Source organism: Lissotriton helveticus, chromosome 11 (genome assembly GCF_964261635.1).
Source record: "Lissotriton helveticus chromosome 11, aLisHel1.1, whole genome shotgun sequence".
In the NCBI taxonomy this organism is placed as follows: Eukaryota; Metazoa; Chordata; class Amphibia; order Caudata; family Salamandridae; genus Lissotriton; species Lissotriton helveticus.
The window spans coordinates 987,293,610-987,314,335 of NC_136072.1; the positions used below are offsets into that span (position 1 = coordinate 987,293,610).

Consider the following 20,726-nt stretch of genomic DNA (forward strand, 5'->3'; position numbering starts at 1 on the left):
TGGCCCACAGCCATCTATTAGGGGGCCACTTTGGTGATGAAAAAACAGGACAAACCATCCTCGAAAGATTCTACTGGCCGGGGGTGTATCAGCAGATAAAACGATATTGTCGGGAGTGCCCCGTCTGCCAGAAGAACAGCCGTTATCAGCCACCTAGAGTACCCCTCCAACCTCTACCCCTCATCGATGTCCCCTTCAGCAGAGTAGGCATGGGCCTAATAGGACCCCTGCTTCCCTCCAAAAGCGGGTGTAGGTACTCACTAGTCCTGGTCGACTATGCAACACGTTTCCCTGAGGCGGTTCCCATGAGCCAGCCCACCACCCAGAACATTGCCAAAGCTCTCATCTCGATCTTTTCACGTGTAGGCTTCCCTAGAGAGATCCTAACCGATCAAGGGACACCTTTTGTCTCCTCCCTCATGAAACAAGTATGTTCCCACCTTGGTATCAAACAGATAAGAACTTCTGCTTACCACCCCCAGACCGACAGAATGGTCGAGCGCTACAATGCCACCTTAAAAACCATCCTGAAGAAACTTTTGGCACTAGAGAGTAAAAGATGGGAAGAGATGTCACCCCTAGCTCTGTTTGCTATCCGCTGCAAGGTCCAAAGCAGCACTGGTTACTCCCCCTACAAACTATTATATGGGCGAGCTCCCCGCACCCTGTTGGACATATCACGAGAAGCCTGGGAGGCCGAGGCCAACCGAACCAAACCCCTCCCGGAATACGTTGACAACCTCAAAACACACTTAGGACAGATAAGAGAAATCGTTAGACAAAACCTATTAACTGCTCAAATCTCCCAGAAACGTCAATATAACAAAGGGACCAAGCCCCGTACCTTTGTCCCCGGTGACCTCGTGCTCCTACTCATGCCCTCCTCGGACCACAAACTGCTGGGTCAGTGGCAGGGACCGTTTGCCGTCTTATGGCAAGTGACCCCTGTGACATACGAGGTAGAAATGGACCCCAATCGAGGTGTCACACAGATCTATCACGTGAACCTCCTAAAGAAATGGGAGGGACCCCGACCTGTTCTGTCCAATGTTAGACCTCAGAAACCCCTCCCTTATGAGGTCTGTTTTGATCCCGACCTACGGGGACCACAAAGACAGGACCTCCGAAACGCCTTGTCATTCCTACAACAGGTTTTCTCCTCCCTACCGGGCCATACCACTGTCATTGAACATGCCATCCTAACCGATCCCGGAAAAACAGTGAGACAACTCCCCTATCGGGTCCCTGAGGCTCGCAGGGCCGTTATTAAGGAAGAAACGGACCAAATGCTGCGAATGGGCATCATAGAGCCCTCCATCAGCAGCTGGAATTCCCCCATTGTCCTGGTGCCGAAGCCAGACGGCTCCATAAGGTTTTGTATGGATTTCAGGGAGGTCAACAAAATCTCAAGTTTCGACACCTACCCTTTGCCCCGCGTAGATGAGATGGTGGAACACATAGCCAAGGCCAAATATATAAGCACCTCTGACCTATGTAAGGGATATTGGCAAATCCCCCTTAGAAAGGAGGATAAAAAGAAAACCGCCTTTTCAACACCCAATGGACTGTTTCAGTTCAAGGTACTGCCCTTCGGACTTCACGGGGCCCCGGCCACTTTTCAGAGGGCCATGAATCAGGTCCTGCGACCCCATTCCCTATACGCGGGAGCTTACCTGGATGACATCGTCATCTATAGCGACGATTGGGAGCAGCACTTACAACACTTACAGAAGGTCATATCTTCACTTGGGGGCTATGGGTTCACCATTAATCCCTCCAAGACCACCCTGGCCGCCCAAACGGTGAAGTATCTAGGGTTCTTACTAGGCGAAGGGGTCATCAGACCTCAGAACAAACAAATAAACGCCATACAGTCCATCCCCTTTCCGCAGACTCACAAAGAACTCCGGGCCTTTTTAGGCCTTCTGGGTTACTACAGGAGGTTCATCCCCAACTTCTCCCAGACCGCTGTTCCTTTAACCGATCTCCTCAAGAAAGCCACAAAAACTGAAGAGGCCCTACGACATCCTACACCTCTGTTGTTACAAGCCTTTAACAGGCTTAAGCAGTCCCTAGTGTCCGAACCGGTACTAGTTAGCCCCGACTACACCAGGCCTTTCATCCTTCAAACCGATGCCTCAGATCAGGGCTTGGGGGCAGTGCTATCCCAGAAGGATCAAAAGGGGGCCGAGAAGCCAATCCTCTACCTTAGTAGAAAGCTCTTTCCTAGAGAGATGAACTATGCGGTGGTCGAAAAAGAGGCACTGGCTATCAAATGGGCAGTGGAAAGCCTCCGATATTATTTGGAGGGACGGGAATTCATCCTGTATACAGACCATGCCACATTGGAATAGATGGCCAGAAACAAGGGACACAATGATCGTGTCCTACGATGGTTCCTGTCACTACAGCCTTACAGGTTCAAAACCCTACATCGAAAAGGGGTGGATCAGGGAAACGCGGATTACCTTTCACGGTACCCTCCCCCAACAACCCCTACAAGAAAGACTGCTAGGGGAAGGGGATGTGGAACGGAAACGTCCCCTACCTCCCTTGGACGATGGCTCAGCACAAATTCTCTGGGCTCTGAACCAGACCATACCGCGTCCCTGGCAACACGGACTCCTCCCCTTTCTCTTCCCCTGCAGGAACCTTTCACGATAGACGGAAGACTGGAAGCACCTTGCTCTGACCCCAGAAGTCCCGCCCTCGATCCCGACCCGGAACCCGGAAAAGCTGACAGAAGCGAGGAGAAGGCGTTCAAGGCGGCGGACTCGTGGCAGGAGACAGCGTGCGGAGAACAGGAGGTGGAGAACGGAGGTAGCGAAGGCGGGGAGAAGAGAAGACCGGAGGCGAGGACGAGGACATTTGGACGGAAGACTGATGGAGTCCCCAGGAGGTGGCTGGAGAGCGGCCGCAACTCGCGGGAGAGTTGCGGCGGGGCATGTGAGTACCCTGTCTCCTGGCTCCCAGGTGGACCTGTATATTGGTGTAGATAGAGTGTCCCCTCACCTTGTAGAATCACTAAGTGCACTGTATATATATATATATATTATAGACCACGTCACGAGTCGGATAGTGTAAAGAACCCCACACCTGAACCCCCATCACGTCCACCTTCTTTCTTCCCGATCTTTATCCTTCCAACCCCTGACCCTACCGTCCCGTTCCTCACTCTCGCTTCGCCCTCCACACAGCCCTGGTGTTGGTGACAGTACTCAGGCAGTCCTGCGTTTGAGGACTAATCGCCCTGTTCTCTCTCTCTCACATTTACCTCCGAGGACCACCAGAACTGACGGGGAGCAGAAGGATCTACTCCAGAGACGTCCAACCTACAGAACCTTCCCGGACCTTCCCTCACCCGACGACTACATCCAGGAACACTTCCTTCATCCCTACCCTCTGCTTCTTTACCTTCCACACCCCTGACTTTGTGTACAACAATAAAGAAAGCTACGACATAGCTCACTACATCTGGCCTCCACGCCTGTTATTCCGGTCCGCCCGAACCCCTAGCCCACAGTACAACAATAATGTGGTATGCCTGGGTGGCGAAAGTAAATCAAGAATAATGCTCCTGCTCATGAGACACTGTACCCCATTGCTGCGCTCCTGCGCGGTGAGGCAATCCACAACAGTAAGGAAAAACCATATGCAGCGCTCCTGCGCGGTGTACCTTAACCCCAGGACAGCGCTCCTGCGCGGTGAGGGTTAAGGACCTAAGTGTTTAAAACCCCCAGAATAGCGCTCCAGCGCGGTGTAGTCCAACAAAACCAACTTAGCGCTCCTGTGCGTGAAACGGCAAAGAAAACAAACAAGCGCTCCTGCGCGGCGAGGGTAAAAAGACCGAAGTTTTTCAAACCTCCAGAACAGCGCTCCAGCGCGGCAAAGACAAGAAAACCAGTTTGCGCTCCTGCGCGGCGAGGGTCTGCAGCTTTCCGCAATACGTCTCCCGGGCTCCGAAGACAAGTAGCGTATCCGGAATGCAGGAAGGAATCCGAAGCACTGAGCCGGCGGGAAACACGATGTTTAAGCGTTTCCCCCGGAAGTGCTTCGGTGAGGAAAGGCCAGCAGCAAAAGACTGGAGCGAGACTCGACTTCCGCCTGGAAGTGAGTATCCCGGCTTTCTGTATGTGTGTGGCGGGGAATGGCAATAGCCGCAAACGTGACAGGCGGTCTATGAAGGAAGCGGCTGTCCACAAAAGTGGTCCATGATCTGGGGGGAATGGAACAAAAGCAGGGGTAGATATGCATGCCGGTCAATGACCCTTCGTTGCAAGGGGAGTAATGGGGGTGGAGAAATACTAGATATGCTACTGATAACTGAGGGGATATTACAACGTACGTATGTCTTGCTATGTGGAAGATTTCAATCTGTGAACATGTTCGGCATCAAAAGGTTATTAACTGTATTTGCTTTGCAACCAATGTTCAATAAAAAAGGAAATATAAGCTGTCAGCGTGTCCCTAAATTGGGTGACGTCCCCTAGTCACAGCGAATGTCCCTTAATTGGGTTGAAGACTCAAATAACGTTCTATACAATATTTCAGAAGTTGAAGTATTTCAAAATCATTTTATTCAACCATTAGGTATCAACCTTAGTTCATGGTGTATTGCAATTTTTTCCACAAGAAACAATTCATTTTTTGATCCCAGAATCTCATCCAATGCATTTCGGCTCCTGGAGAGCCTTCATCAGGGACTGGGTTCTACAAATCAAAAAGATTATATTGAGGATGTACGGAAACGACTCGAAGTTACACCTTTCATATGTTGACAATTTTTAAATAGTGATCCAATTGTGTGATTAGTATTAGTATTAGTATTGTACTCAAATAAATTTCTTATTAATCTCAGTGAAACGACATAAATCACCAAAAGTGTGCTCCTAACTATTGCTAATGGTGTCTCGATGTTAGAAGTGAACATTCAATAATAGAAGGACTATTGAAGTTAGCCACCTTATGTTCAAAACGGAGTTTATGACTGTGAGTTAGAAAACGATTCTAAACTCAATTGCCTGAAAAAATCATTAGTGGTTGATTGATTACCAACATTATTCATTGTGCGTAAGGTGAAAAACATTATTATGAGCGCAAAAACGTTGCAAAAAGTAGATTTCACTCACGTAAATGTGTTTTAAAGAGCCCGCGTCCCATCTGGTAACCGCGCTCTGTTCTCTGGCTAGTTGTGAATTGCTAAACACCATTGTTAATGCTATAGCTAGATATAGAAGTAGGACTGATAGATCTCAATAGAGATGGCGGCCATCTTGAAAGGTGTTAGTATCGTGAAGGTAAAGATCGTGAGAAGAATACACGTGTAAAACAATGAATTAATATCATAATTAGATCGTGGATGAAAACCAGTTATACATTTAAAGGTCGACATCAAAATCAGAGGGTATGGGCAAGTACGTTTCGAAACAATGTATTTCAAAAAGGAATGCAGAGGAACAATAAAGTTATTCCCCTCAATTCTTTGAAATAATTAAAAAAATTGAATTAAAGAAATAACAGTTGAAAAGATAACAGTTATGTCTTATATCAAAAATTCTGTATAAGTAAATGCTATCTTAAAAAAAAATCATTGTTAGGTCTCTAAATAAAAATAGCAATGATGCAAGTATTGCTGTTAATCCAGTCTTTACAGATAACTATATTCCATCCGGAAACTCATTCCGACGGGTTTCAAAGTTTCCAATCTGAAGATCCAATAATTCTCACGTTGCAAGAGTCTTTTGTTATTATCAACGCCCTCTTTTTTTATCACAATTTCCAATATGACAAATCTCAAATGACTGATGTTATGTCTGGCTTCACAAAAATGCACGGCAACCGTGGATTTAAAAGACTGTGTGCGAATGTTTGATTTATGTTCATTTAGTCTAATTGGGGAGACGCTTCGAGACGCATTTAAATCGATTGGCATTCCTTGGCTCTGGGACCATATTCGTGCTGCCTTTAAACCCGGGACACCCTTGCCTGTCAGCTGATAGTCCCCCCCCGCCGCCGCGTATCTCATCCACGAGCGGCTGCAGAGCAGGGGGGACTACACGCACCAGGAGTTCTTGCGGGGCAGTCCCGCCCACTGACCATCACCACCGCGCCCGGAGGTGCATAAATTACCGGCGCTCCCGGAGTGAAGCGGGAGACGCTTCGAGACGCATTTAAATCGATTGGCATTCCTTGGCTCTGGGACCATATTCGTGCTGCCTTTACACCCGGGACACCCTTGCCTGTCAGCTGGTAGTCCCCCCCGCCGCCGCGTATCTCATCCACGAGCGGCTGCAGAGCAGGGGGGACTACACGCACCAGGAGTCCTTGCGGGGCAGTCCCGCCCACTGATCATCACCACCGCGCCCGGAGGTGCATAAATTACCGGCACTCCCTCCGCCTCGCGGACGCGCGTGGACGACGCCGGGCGATGCCCGGGCAAAGGGCGGGCCCTCTGTAGCCCTCAGGAGCCGAGGGAGGCCGGGCTGGGCCTACTGGCTAAAACTGCTGCTCAGGCACAATCATACCGAAAGGTAGTAGGCAACCCTTACCTTCTTGTGTGCGAGTATTGGTCCACTAGCTTGCGAGACATTTGGTTATACTCTTGATATCATGGGGACACTATTAATTATAGGCTGATATAGACGATAGGCGCTGCGTATCATGACTTCTACTAGCACTAAGGATAAAAGTGGCGCAAATAATGGAACTCTGGACAATTATATAATCAGGGTTTCTTCTGGTAGCGAAAGGTAGAGCACACTAGCAGAACGGCGAGCTGAGCGACGTCGCTCTGTCGAACTGATTAAAAACAAACGCTTCTCCCCTGGTCGCTCACAGATAGACAGTTCATCATATATTAGTTGCCCTGTCGATACTGAGGATCTTGACACAACCAATATTAGTATTCCCATCCTGTTACGAGATATAACCCCCACCCTTGGCACAGGCAATGCATCGCGTAGACTAGACTCGTCATCTCCCTGTAAATCACCACTGGGAACAGAAGTCATACCCGATACGCCTCTACCTGTAGCAAAGGCCACACGGAAAAAGCTAAAAATTTTCAAGCAATCTAGAGTCCAGGGTTCACCACCAAGGAAAAGAAGGAAAAAAGGGAATGAACCACAGAGGAAAAAGATTAGCCACACTGACTTTGGGAAGTCCGCTAAAGCCCCTATACCAAACACCACGATGACCCCTGTAGTAGGAACTCCATCACAATGTCCGGCACCTGATAACTCCTGTAAGGACCTAATAGGAATAATGGAACACCTAATTAGAGCCTCAACATTGTCTGTAATAGAGAGATTGAGGAAAATTGAAGATCGGCTCAGAGCAATAGAGAAATCATTAGCGGTAAATACAGGGCTGACTAATCAAAATGTCAGACCTGTAACAGTAATTTCGCCTGTGGCATTACCCTTAAATCCCATTGTCCCAAAAAATTCAAAAACCACTGAGGGGAAGGGGGAAAAAACACAACTTCCCAAGCCAGTTACTGATAAACCACAGCATCAGGCAGTACACCAGGTAGATAGAGAGGCCCCTAGGAGAGAGAAAGTGTTTAACTCAGGAAAACCACAAAATAAGTGGGCTAGGAAAACTCCAGAAAGGACCATAAATCCTAGGGGGCATCAAGTGGAACTGCCACCAGAAGCGGTTCCTCTGGTGGTGGTGCTTACAGGAGTTCCAACACTAGAAGATGGCAAGTGGGAAAACTACCCTCAGTTAAAAAATAAGACTACATATTGGCTCAGGCAGAACCGTCCTCTTCCCCCAAACCTAAATGGCGAGATATTACACGTTCGCCGACTTTCATGGCTTGGTAGTAGACCAAAGGACAAAGTGGGAGACATAATTGTCATGAATTTTAGGGATCATAGAACAGTCAGTCACATTTTAAACTGGTATCCAGACAAGGACAATGATTCCATCATGCCCTGTGATCTGACTTTTACTTTTACCCTAGATCTTTAGTGGCTCCTCGACCTAATCCTAGAAACAACAATTTTAGAACAAGCAATTATTTCCAGGCCAATCACCCACTACCCCTCCAAAACCGCTACGAGATTCTTTCTTGTAATTCCATGTTCGAAGGAATGGAAGGTATTGACTGACTGTGTAGTAGGGACATAAGGGATCCTTCGGCTCATCCACCCGGCTGTAATATCAAATGTTCGGGGGAAAATGCTAGTATAGCTAAAGATGAGGTAACCTTGTCACCCAGGGAAGGACGTTTTGGGATATCGTTGACAGTAGATAAGCCCCCTACTGAAGATCAAGAAGGAAAAGCCCTAGATGTAATTAGTAGCAAGGTGATTCGAAAAACAGGAATAGTTAGGATGATTTCCTGGAATATTGCAGGGCTTGTAAAAAATATGTCTAAGCCAGAATGGAATGAATTTATAGAGGGATTCGACATTTGTACGTTTCAAGAAACATGGAGTATATCTCCCCAATATAAATGCGGATACACAACTTACTCTATCCCAGCTACTAGTATAGGGCGGGGTCGGCCCTCTGGGGGCCTACAGATTTGGATCAAAATAGCACTCAACCTGGCTATCACCCCCCACTTAGGACTGTCAGATGATATATTGCACATTTCTGCAAAGGGCCACAAATCTTTTGAGCCGTTCAATGTGTATGCACGTGGGACTCCGGGAGGCCAAACGTCAGCCACTATAGATTTGCTTGAGGGGGCATTGGTAGGTGTTCACCCGTTATCCAGTATTGTTATCGGGGGAGATTTTAATTGTACTGACCCTGGTACCAATAAAAAAGTGGACCCCGAGAGTGATCTAATTAAACGCCCTAACAGTAGAATACAATCTACGTGCTTTGAATGGGAGAACATTATCCGATCCAAATGGGGCAATGACTTATAATAAACTCAGTTGTCCCTCCCGTATTGATTATATTCTGCTTGATACTAATTCTTGGAGTAGATTAGTCGATATGGAAGTTGTACAGTCTCAGGACAGCGACCATAATCCACTATGCATGGAAATAAAATGGGGGAGTGAGCGGGACCCAGTAGAGATACCATTAATGATAACGAAAGAACTAATCCCATCTGATGGTAACCGTAAGCTTAAGTGGAACAAAATATTGGGGCAAGAGGATAGTTTGCTTTCCATTAGAGGATTGGTGGAATCACAACCTAGAGAATTGATCTCTAAAACTATGGCCCCCTCTAATGATAATAATAATTTTAACCTTACAGTTTCTTATAATACCCTGGTGAGGGAAATTGGATCCTTCTTTGTACTTAAAGGTAGTGGAGGTTTAACAAGAAAATACCTTCAGCAACACACCACCCCCTGGTATACGGCACAATGTAGGGAGAAAAGAAGGGAAATAGGAATTGCAATCAAGGGGAAAGATAGTGCAGCTGTACGGCTGGCTAGAAGGGAATACAATACCTGCATACAAAAGGCCAAGAGGGATTGGGAGGAGGAATACTGGCAGGAACTAAAGGCGGCTGCAAGCTCAAAAAATACAATAATATTCTGTAACATGATAAATAAGTTAGATAGAAAAGGAGTGGACCCTCTCGCCAATCATATAACTGAACTTCAATGGCATACACACTTTTCTAATCTGTATCATTGTGAGGAAGAAGTAGCTCCATCCTGGCGGGGACAAACATGTACCAGTGATAATGGGACTATATCCCCTGAACCCTTCACAGTCCAGGAAGTAGCTGTAGCTATAAGGAATATAACCCCTGCAAAAGCGGCTGGCCAGGATGGGATACCAGGCGACTTGTATTTACATGAACCCAAGCTGTGGTCTAACTTTATTGCTCCATTGATAAATCTAATCCTTGCTGGTCATCCTGTCCCCGACTCCTGGAAGGGAGCAGAAGTCGTCACAATTTACAAGAGAGGTGATAGGGAGGACCCGGCCAACTACAGGCCGATCAGTTTAATCGATGCTATGCAGAAAGTAGTTGGCCGGGTCATTGTGAACAGAATAGATAGATGGATAGAGGAGGGGAACATACTCTCCCATTTCCAGGCAGGATTTAGTAAAAATGTGGGGACAGTGGACCAGGTATTTAGATTCTGGGCAATCTATTGGAAAATAGTCACCGTTAAGAAGGGGAAACTATACCTGGCCTTTGTAGACCTTAAAAGTGCGTTTGATTTAGTTCCCCGCGACAAACTCTGGAAGGTTCTAACGAACATGGGGTTCCGAAGCTATCTTCTGCAACTGATAGTTAAGCTCCAGGAAGATAGTTATGCTAGGATAAGGTGGGGGAGCCAGGGGCAGCTAACAGGGAGGGTGACCATGAATAGGGGTGTACGGCAGGGCTGTGTGATGGCCCCGACCCTGTTCTCCCTTTTTGTTAATGGGGTTGTAGACCACTTGAGGGAGGGCAGTGCCGATGGCCCGGTCCTGGCCGGGGAGAAAACACCTACCCTCCTCTTCGCGGACGATACCCTACTGTTGGCAAAAACCCCAGCGGGCTTGCAAAAATTATTGGATAGATTTAGCCTGTTTTGCCATGAACATGGACTCACCATCAACACGACTAAAACAAAGTTGATGGTGTTACCCCCTTCTAAACAGGGAAGGAAACCACAGATTACTCTTAATGGATCACCACTTGAGGTGGTTGAGGAATTTGACTATCTGGGAATCAGGATCAATAGTAAAATGAGGTGGGATTCCCATATAGCCAAGATGTTAATAAACCTTAAGAGAGTCTCGGGTGCCATCCTGAGGAGCCAGCGATTATCAGTAAGTAGACCTATCGCTCCGGCTCTTGCTGTGTATGAAGGAAGGGCATTGCCTTCTGCGACATATGGGGCAGAATTATGGGGTGGAGAAAATGTCCAGGTCCTGGCTAGAGCAGAGAATACATTTATAAGGGAACTAGTTGCCCTACCGGTTTCAACCCCGCTGAAACCTCTGTTTCTGGATATGGGCAAAGGCTGTATCTCAGATGTAGTCCACTTGCGCCTGTTGCTGTTCTGGGTGCGCCTAAGGAGGACCCCAGAGCTAGCAGACTATGCTCTGGTGCTGGACGAATTGATTACATTGAACACCGGTGGTAAAATCCACTGGGTAAATAAATTGAAACAGATGGTTCTGAAGTTGGGTTTGATTGAATCCTGGATTTCCCAGTCCCCTCCCTCAAAACAAGTAATAAAGAAAATGTATTGGGAGTGGGTGGAGGCAGAAGAACAGAGGAACCCAAGCTGGGGTATTTTAACTACGCAGTTTATAGAACACAAACCTACTAGGAAGTTGGAACCTTTTTTAGATCTTATTAAAACGCCTAGAGATAGTGTGATCTATCTAAAGATGCGGTATGGAATCTTACCACTTAATTCTTTTACTAGAGGTTGGAAAGGCTCAAGGGCCCGTAACGGTGCATGCCCTTGTTGCCCCTGCAAAACAGAATCCCTTTCACACTTCCTGTTTGGCTGTAAAGCTTATAAGAGGGCAAGAAACAGATGGCTGAGACCAGTGTGTAGGGAGTTGGGGGTCAGAGATTTCCGGGTTGCACTCCGTATTATTACAACCAATCCGTCTCCCTTTTTTATTGTTTGTGGTGTGGCAAAATATTTATCAATTGCTTGGCTCATTCGTTTGAGGATATGTAATGCTATTAATCCTTAGACCCTCAAGATATGGTTACTAACTAATTAATCATATTTTAAACATTGATATATTTAGTATTGTCATGAAATTTGTTTATGTTTTATGTTTTAAATGTATATAGTATCCTTTTTATCAAATCTTAATATGTAATGTACAATTTTTTTAGCCTCAATGTTTTATGAATCAATGTACTTTTATGATATGACAATATCGAATAAAGTATCAATCAAATAGCTAATTTTCATTTTTCTTTCAGTCTTGCCAACGTACCCCTGGCCACAGGGACATTTTAATAAATAAATGACATTCGATGTATCACATGTGGCTGTTACTCGTAATTTGATTCTGTATCCCTTACTAGGATGTGTCACAAAATTCCCCCTGATGATGCTATTACAATGATTACAGTTAAAAGGAAACCACAGAAGAGGTGTTGATGAACTTGGACATTGTGGGTAGGCATGTGGGAAGACAATCAGAAAGTTATTAAAAACACGGGGTTGTGTAATGGTTTCTGTGGTATGATGATACACTCCCCTGTAATGCAATTAAACCCAGCAGCAAGTATCACAGGCTTTATTCCACGAGTATGTGTGAGATACTACAGCAATGGTAGGAGTACATCCAGGCTTCTGAAACATCTTCGTGAAATCAGGCCTTGTATCATAGAAGATGACAACTTTGATGGCATAAAAAATAAAAAAAACATTGAAAGTCATTAATTGCAGCCAGCAATTTCTGCACTGTAAATGACAAAAAACATCTTGGATCGTCAAATTTGAAATTATCATTTGTTCCACAAGCAGCAGTCTTGACTAACAAGATTACAACAGCTCATGGTGAACAATATGTGGAAAATATGGCCTTTCTGTAGGAACCAAAGGCTGGAAGAGGGCAACCTGCCTTCATACTATATGTGGTAGTATGGAACCAGCATACTTGTCTCAATAAACAAGTGAGGCAGAGAAAATACATCCACTGTATTGTTTTTGCATTAAAACAGCACTATCAACTATTTCCGAAAAGAGCTTGCTGGATGGATCGTTGCCCTGGCCTTGAACTGATCCCTTCATTTATAAATGGTACATAAATACCATTACTGCTAAATCATTAATGGTACATTTTAAAGTCTGTAGTGTAGAGGTAATTGGCAAATACACAGGTGGCTCAGCTTTGTGAGGAATTTGTTTCAAAACAACATTGAATTGGCCCCGCTGCCACACATTCATGGAGGCAAATCCATTATTAACTCCTTCCATGCTCATGACGATCTCAGCTCGACATGAGGCACACTGGAGCTGTGCTAATGACGAGCTGACCTTGTCATGAACAATGGGAAATCAGGGAATGCAGCACAGGAGGAAAATATCTCTAGCAGCCAAAGTGTTAAACAAAATTATACTGCATCTTCTGATGGTGTAACTTCATTCCTGTTGATTGACAGATCCCCTTGAAGGAGGTGTCCAAGGGTCCTTGCAAACAAAAGTCCTTGTCAGATTAAAGACTCCATGAGGTACCCACCGCATTCAAGCCTTTGTCCAGTGGTTCTGGTGGGTTTTAATTCAGAAATGTCAAACTTTTTGTGTTCAGCCCAAGCACAGACAAAAGAATTAAGGGGAATGATGGCTGAGGCCAACCTACTGAGTTCAAATACAATTTCAAAAGGAAATATACAGCTAGGAGAGAAAACATTTATCCTGCAAATATTTAACAAGGGCCAGTTTACTTTCCAGTGACTTGTGAATGCCTGAGCGATTCAGCCAGATGAATATCTTTACCTGGATGAGTAACTTTCTCATTGTGAATTCTTTATATTCAGAAACAAAACAGAGCTGATGGCCATCGGCAGATGTTTCATTGTCAAATAAATGGTTATTCCCCTAATGAAGTAAATAGGTCTAGTATGTCAGCTTTGTTACTTACTGGAGAGTTGTAATGGAGTTTGAATTCCCACTTATTGTTGAAACAAAGCACAGCTCAGAACTACACCTTTTCTATTTTCCAATTGGTTCTTGAATTGCTGTCATAATGTGATTTCTTTCTCTTCAACTGCATCGAAGTATTTCTTATGTCCAACCTAGGAGGTATTATCCTGCCTGAGCATTGAATCCAGTGGTTCATCATTAAATATGTAACCATCCCTAACTGCTGCTTTTTACTACATATTTCGTCTATCCATATTTGCATTTCAAATAAACTTTCCTGAGCAGCCAAGAATCATGCTCCTCTTGTTTAATGCTCTTCTTATTCAGTGCTTGTAGCCCTGACTAACAAACCAAGGCCTTTCCTCATCATGCGGAGGTGGTCTGGTCTAAATGAGCCAGTAAACGGTACAACACATCACAAGTTATTCATTTTAACTGGGAGTTCAGGGCATGCATGGACTTTTCCCATAGCCTGGACGGAACAATGTGGCTGTTTTTCACTTTTCAGAGGGGTTGAGGGGGACACTAATTAAGTATATCAACTAGCTTAGAAGACAAGTGATTTGTCCTCAGTAGGACATCAATCTAAGACCAAGCAGCGACCTTAGGCTAAGAGCCACGCTAAAAGCTACCCTTCACACCTAAAAACACAAAATGGGGAAAACCATAATCAGAAAGGAAAGAAATAAGGCAGAAATATACACAAAACCCCTTCACTAAACACCATATCACATCTCTACAGAGCTGGCCCTCTCTGCTCAGTGCCTACTTCCTATTCTAGGCCAACCCTTAAAACTTTCCATCAATCACTAGTACATAAATTGGATACCCACTTTACTCAGTGCTTTCCACTTTTTGAGTAACACACTCACCCGATGACCTCCAAAGAGAAACCAGTACTCCTCTCACCAGGACATTCCCGCTCAACCTGACTACATTAATAAGTTGTGTTAATCAACATAGCCAATTCCCAAAAGCATTCCCTCAAATTTTCTATTTCATTATTCATACAATATTCTTATTTTACATGTTTTCCTTTTCTAACATTTTTTTCATCTGACTTGCAATAACATGTCTTTCATTATTTATCCAACCTTATTTTCTTCATAATTATCTTAAAAAGACCAACAACAAGTTAATTAATCCCACTAACAATACAACACAAAAATTCAATCAATACAATACATTAATATTAAAAATCACCACCCCACTTGGATCACCATCAGTCATTCGGAACCACACTCAAAACACATATTTATCCCAGGACTCCCAAAAACAGGTTATTCAATGGCACAACAGAGAGCCCACTTTTCATTCAGTCTTCCATTATTACGTCTTGATCTGGGATCTCCAAAATAATATTGGTCAACACACAGTTGAGTGGATTTCAAGTTCGCCAAAATCAACTTCTTCTTGACCTATAACCAATAGATTTTCTGCTTTCAAACAGGAAAACAAGTGGGGTGTATTACATAGGAGTTCTAGACCAGTACTATATTACAAAATGTAGCTGGAATCCTTCTTTCTTCCCTGTACAAAAGGTATCACTTTCAAGATCATTCCAGTCTTTTGGCCCATCATTTAAATCCAACAGATTTTAAATCTTTTAATTCACCAAATACAGTTGGTGCACTTCTTCCTCTTTTTAATTCTCCCAGTAGATACTTTAAATTGCCTATCGTGCAGGACACTGTGCTATCAGCAAGAGTCTTCATACCAGAATATTCCCGGGATATAGAGTTTATTTAATTATTTGGAGATCCCAGATCAAGATCCAATAATGGAGGACTGAATGAGAAGTCGTCTACCTGTTGGACCACTGAAAAACTTATTTTTGGGAGTCCTGGGATAAATGTGTGTTTTGAGTGTGTATGAGAGTGGTTCAGAATGTGTGATGGTGACCGAATTGGGGTGGTGATTTTTAATATTAATGTATTGCATTGATTCAATGTTTGTGTCGATAGTGGGATAAATTAGCCTCTTGTTAGTCTTTTTAAGATAATTATGAAGAAAAGAAGGATGAATAAATACTGAAAGATGGTACTGCAAGTCACAAAACAAAATTAAAAAAAAGAAGAGCTGTAAATTTAAAATATTATATGACTAACAAAATAAAACATTTGAGGCAATGCTTGTGGGTCAGTGACTATGTTGGATTAACTCCACATAATAATGGGGATCGGTTGAGCAGGAACCTAAAACAATGTATTAGGGGGTCCCCATTGTGTTAGATGCACAGCTTCTTTCACATTAAAAAACCTGGAATTTTAAGTATCTACACCTACACTTTTTCTGCAAATACTTCAAATCAACATAAACAGTGAGTGCGGCACCAAATGCTGCAAATCATTGGGACAATTAATAACAAGACATACTCATTAATTCATATTTACATTTGGAAGGATGTATGCAATCATTTTATTTACCTTTGCCTCATACCCATTCACCATTTCTTCTTTATCAGTCCTCCAGCCCCAGAATCCAGACTTTGTTCTGGAAAAAAGTACGACAACATGTTGTTGCATCTTCTTCTCATGTGTACTGTACACACAGTTTTAGAAGACATAATAAAAACAACCAGATTTAACATAATATCCTTAATCATGAAATAATCAAACCAAAAAGAAGGAATAGCAAAATGTTTGGGTAGCAAGGTACGCTACTGAATCTGGATTGGTGGCCTAACAATTATATTTCCCAGTGTAAAGGGAAATGTGCTCAATTTTTGTTTTCTGGGTAAACAGGAGAAAGACATGAGGTCTACTGGGATATTGCCTATCTAGAAACATAAGCTCAATCACACAGCAAGAGAAATATCCAGAACTGAAAGCTCTATCTTTAGACAAATTGTAAAACATCAAATGACCAAGCATTTCCTGGCTTACATACGAGCAAATTTAAGGTTTGCATTGACAGAGAGTTTAGTAATTCAAATAAATCTTAATTTTTCAGCTAAGTTTAAACTAGAGACACTGAATTACAACCACACAAAATTCCAAATGAATCTCTAAGAAAACAGTGCAAATATATGAATGGCAGACCAACAAAGAAACTAAGAAGGAACCGAAAAACAAACCTCTTTAATAATATGAGAGAGATCTAGAACTTTGTTATCAGGTTGGGTTCCATACCTTTCAAAAGCAACATTGGAGGTATCCAGGCAAGTGTTAACTACTGGATTTGTGAGGTGTTTTGTCACTTCCCGCTCTGGAGGCTGCATTGACTCCAGAGTCACACTCTCAATTTCCTGAGATATGTCAAAACGTTCTTTCATGACAATCTTTGAATCATGATTTACTTCCAACAGCTCTGCCCAGTTATCTAGTAAAGGAAAATATTTAGGGGAAATAATAAAAATCCATTGGTATTCAAGCTTGACCAGTTTTACTTGTTAAAAGTATTTTATTATTTGTTTATAAATCAATGCCCAACAGGGCCTCTGGTTCCATTACAAATAGCTTAATCAAAGTTATCAAAATATCTTTTAAAATAGTTTCTAATATATTCATTAAATGATAGAAACAGTCATCAGACAACATTTTACTTTTCTCATAAAAACTAAATCCTAGAATGCACCTGTTTATGCTAAGGCAACTACTTTCTCCTCTTTTGTATCCCCTAATCTCTCTGTCTTTGCATTTCTACAGAATTTATCATTCCTTCATCTATAACCTTCCTGACTTCAAACACTTTACTGCTGTTCTCCATCATCTGCACTGGCTATGCTGCTGCCCAACAATCCACCTGATTACATTAATATTCATCCGCAAACATGCAGCAATCTGTTGCTTCTTACATGTCCACTCTTCTCACTGCTTTGATTCCAAATTTTTATTAATTTCTCTGCTTCCACATGCTACCTTCCAGACTTTGTACATTTCCTTTCTGTTTTCTTTTTAGCTCAAACTTAAAAAGTTGCTTCTCTTTTCTTAATCCCTCACAATGTTCAGCTCCTCAACAGTTAACATCCTATATTCCTCAGTAACACAGTGTATTTTGTATCATGCTCTTGTTACTGTCTTTGTTCTGCTTTGTGTGCTTTGAATAAAAGCACCTTAAGTATGGAATATATAAAACATTATATTCAAAGCCAAAATTATTCCTGCGTACTTACTAAATAGGTAATGTACAGGAATGAATGTGGCTTGAACCCCCTCAGTGTTCAGAACCTTCTCATGTCCACAGCTTGCTATACGTATTTAAATGGCGACAAGACGCCGGCCGTCTTGACATTGACAAAAGTCAGGTGCCAAAACGTGCCTGTCAAAGTTGTGTTTGCGCTGTATGGCTAATACATTTGAAATTGAGTGATGCTCAGTGAGTGCATGACCCTTTCTGTGAGAAATGAATGAAAATATATATATACATACACACACGCGCACACACACATATACATATTTTTGGGGAACGTTTTGTGAAGATTCAGCAAACTGCACCAAAGATCTAAGCAAATAAAAAAATGCATTTCCTATGGAAACACAATCCAAACTAGAACTACCTAGTGTGGTTAGCCATTGGGGGAGGGAAAGAGGAGAGAGAGCGGGGGAGTGAGAGAGAGGGAGGGGGGGGGAGAGAAAGAGGAGGGAGAGAAAAAAGAGAGAGGGGGGAGGAGAGACAGAGTCTTTGTGGAGACGGAGTGTGACCTGCTTTCTTTCTGGTGTCACTCCAACCCTTGAAAAGAAGCCTCTGCATTAGTCAGTTACTGACCACACATTTGCCATCGTCCACAGTTAAAGCAGGCTCTAAAGACGGAAGATTAAGCCTAGAAGAAGTTGCAGGATAGTGTGACCAATAGGCGACAAAACATGTGTTGGCTAAGGAATTGTGACAACTGAATAAAAGATAAAGAAAGAAAGAAAAAGAAAGAAAAGAGAGAAAAAATAATAAAGGAGAGAATTTGTTTGTCAACATTAACTATTGATCATATGTTAACTGCTATTGTGCATGTGCTGGGGACTGTATTGTTATTATTTTGCTGACCTGACCCACATGACAGGGAGAACGGTGGTTCTCGCTACCCTACAGCACCACGTCCAAGATAAGGTGTCGAATATACCAGTTTTGTGATTTTCCCTTAAGAACGCCATTACCATGGGGGTGTCTATTGAGTTCTCGTTCATGTGATCCGCAGATAGTTCTAACATTGCTATGGCATCAATTAATATTGTCACTGTTAATTTGCATTTGTAGGTCACCCAATATGGCAATAGTAAGGCACTGCAGTCACTTTTAAAAGTCCAGATTAGAGTAGGTGGGGAAATAATACTGAAAGATTGCATCAGACTGAAGGCGTAGATCCTTTGTTGGAGCGGTTGCACTTTGTCTATGTGTGTGGTAAATATCCAAGATTATCAAGTGCTAGCAGATGCATTCAAAGTCACTTAACTTCATATTCACATTGAGCTGGGTGTATAGTTGGAGCCCTGTCTTAATGTATTCTGTTGTAGCATATTAGATATTACATGTGTTTAAACAGCAGAGTGTATGTGTTTCCTCTTGGAATTTGGGGCCACCACCTCCATTGTCCCATAACATTGAATATTAATAGAATTATATTCTATTCAGAAACATTCATAAAATAATACACCCAGACATGGTTGTAACAGAAAGCATGTTAGACATTGACTGACCAGGACTCTGACAAGATCTGCATGGCGTGGCATGGCCCAGTGATAAAAATATACTACAATAAACTCAAAAGGGCAAAACCAATAGGAAAAAGTTTCCTTTAACTGTTACAGTACTTAAGGATTTCCTCAAATGGCTGCACTTCCACTTTTCACTAATTCCATGCTCTCACCTACTAAATATTACCTTTCAACTGTGAAAGACACACTGCTACTCACCCTCCTCTTTGAAAATGAAGCTATGCTTTCCACGAACCCAACTCCTGTTTTCAAAACCCAGTAATGTGGCGTCCACACGCAGTTTAGCGCCACTTTTCCAAATCCGACAGACATCATTAGGACAAACCCTGGACAAAAGTGGCACTGCAATGAAGAACAGACACTGATGGAAGCACCACATTTAGAAAAGTTTCCTCAGAATTTGTAACAAGAGTGGCGCCACTCATCCACTGACATCAGCCATCAAGGTAGATGCAATGTTTTTGTTTATCATTTTCACTTAATTTATCACATACTTGCTTTCTCAGGGTCAGCCAGTGCTTTCAAAGTTCAGTGAACTGCTTTAGTTATAGCAATAATTTAAATAAAAATCAGAAATGTGCATTTAATGGTCAATTCCAATCGCTGAATAAGAATTTTCTTTCACTCTGAATATGTCTAGCTTGTTATTCCCCAGGTAGTTAAGCTCCAATATCTTAAGAAGCAATGTGGGCTAAGACAACCAAAGAATGTTTCTACCAAGATGCATTGCTGGAACAACTATATTTCACGTATCAAGTGCAGTCACAAGTAAAAATGTTTCTTATGGTACAAATAGAGTTAGCAGAAAAAATACTATTTCTATTGTAATATCATGGCTGCAAGCTCTATTTTCCACCAATATTGCTCAAGCCCATTCTCCAATCACACTCATCACGTACTTACAGTCCCTTTTTGCTCTTATCTCTTTTAGTCATATCATAAAAGTTAACTAACCATCTACATCTAATGTTGGATTTCTTGACCCAATTTTTTCACTTGAAAACATGAAAGCAATACAAAGAATTAAGAAACACAACTTACCCCAGCTAGTAAATTCCCACTTCATTTCCATGTAAAAGTCGGGAGCCTGACATGAAAAAAGACAAAGTGTACAGCTCGAGGGACGAAAATATAGAACAAACAATTACAGAATATATCAATTATAAGAGATTTAAAACTAAATAAAGAGCATTAAACGTATCTGCAAGATTTTAACAAATGAAACATTCAAGGATGTTTTCAAAGACAAAATCCACTGTAGGCGTTAATAAGTATATAGGTGTCTGGCCAGAAGGTATGCTGGTCAAGAATTTTGCGGGTGAGGGAAGTCCCTCTAATCCCTCTAAGGAGCAGTTATTTATTCCACTCCTATTTTTTTCATCCTCACATCTACCTAATATTAATACGATCCCTGAGTACATGAACAGAATATGTATGTGATTATCTGGGATAAATGTGGATACGAGGTTGTGGGAAAGGATATTTCTTATTGATGGGATATTTTAAGGCGTAGTTTAACAGCCTTTGGGTGTATATG

The 20,726-nt window shown here is 42.8% G+C and overlaps 1 protein-coding gene across 1 annotated transcript in view; it reads right to left on the minus strand.

Annotated features, from left to right (window-relative positions):
* ANKRD13A (ankyrin repeat domain 13A) overlaps window positions 1–20,726 on the minus strand; it is a 482,945-nt gene that overhangs the window by 355,961 nt on the left and 106,258 nt on the right. The window contains exons 4-7 of the mRNA XM_078667340.1: window positions 20,231–20,276; window positions 19,388–19,531; window positions 16,673–16,862; window positions 15,968–16,034 (exon numbers count right to left, since the gene is read on the minus strand). Of these exons, the coding sequence (XP_078523466.1) occupies window positions 15,968–16,034; window positions 16,673–16,862; window positions 19,388–19,531; window positions 20,231–20,276 (447 nt within the window). The remainder of the gene's footprint in view (window positions 1–15,967; window positions 16,035–16,672; window positions 16,863–19,387; window positions 19,532–20,230; window positions 20,277–20,726) is intronic.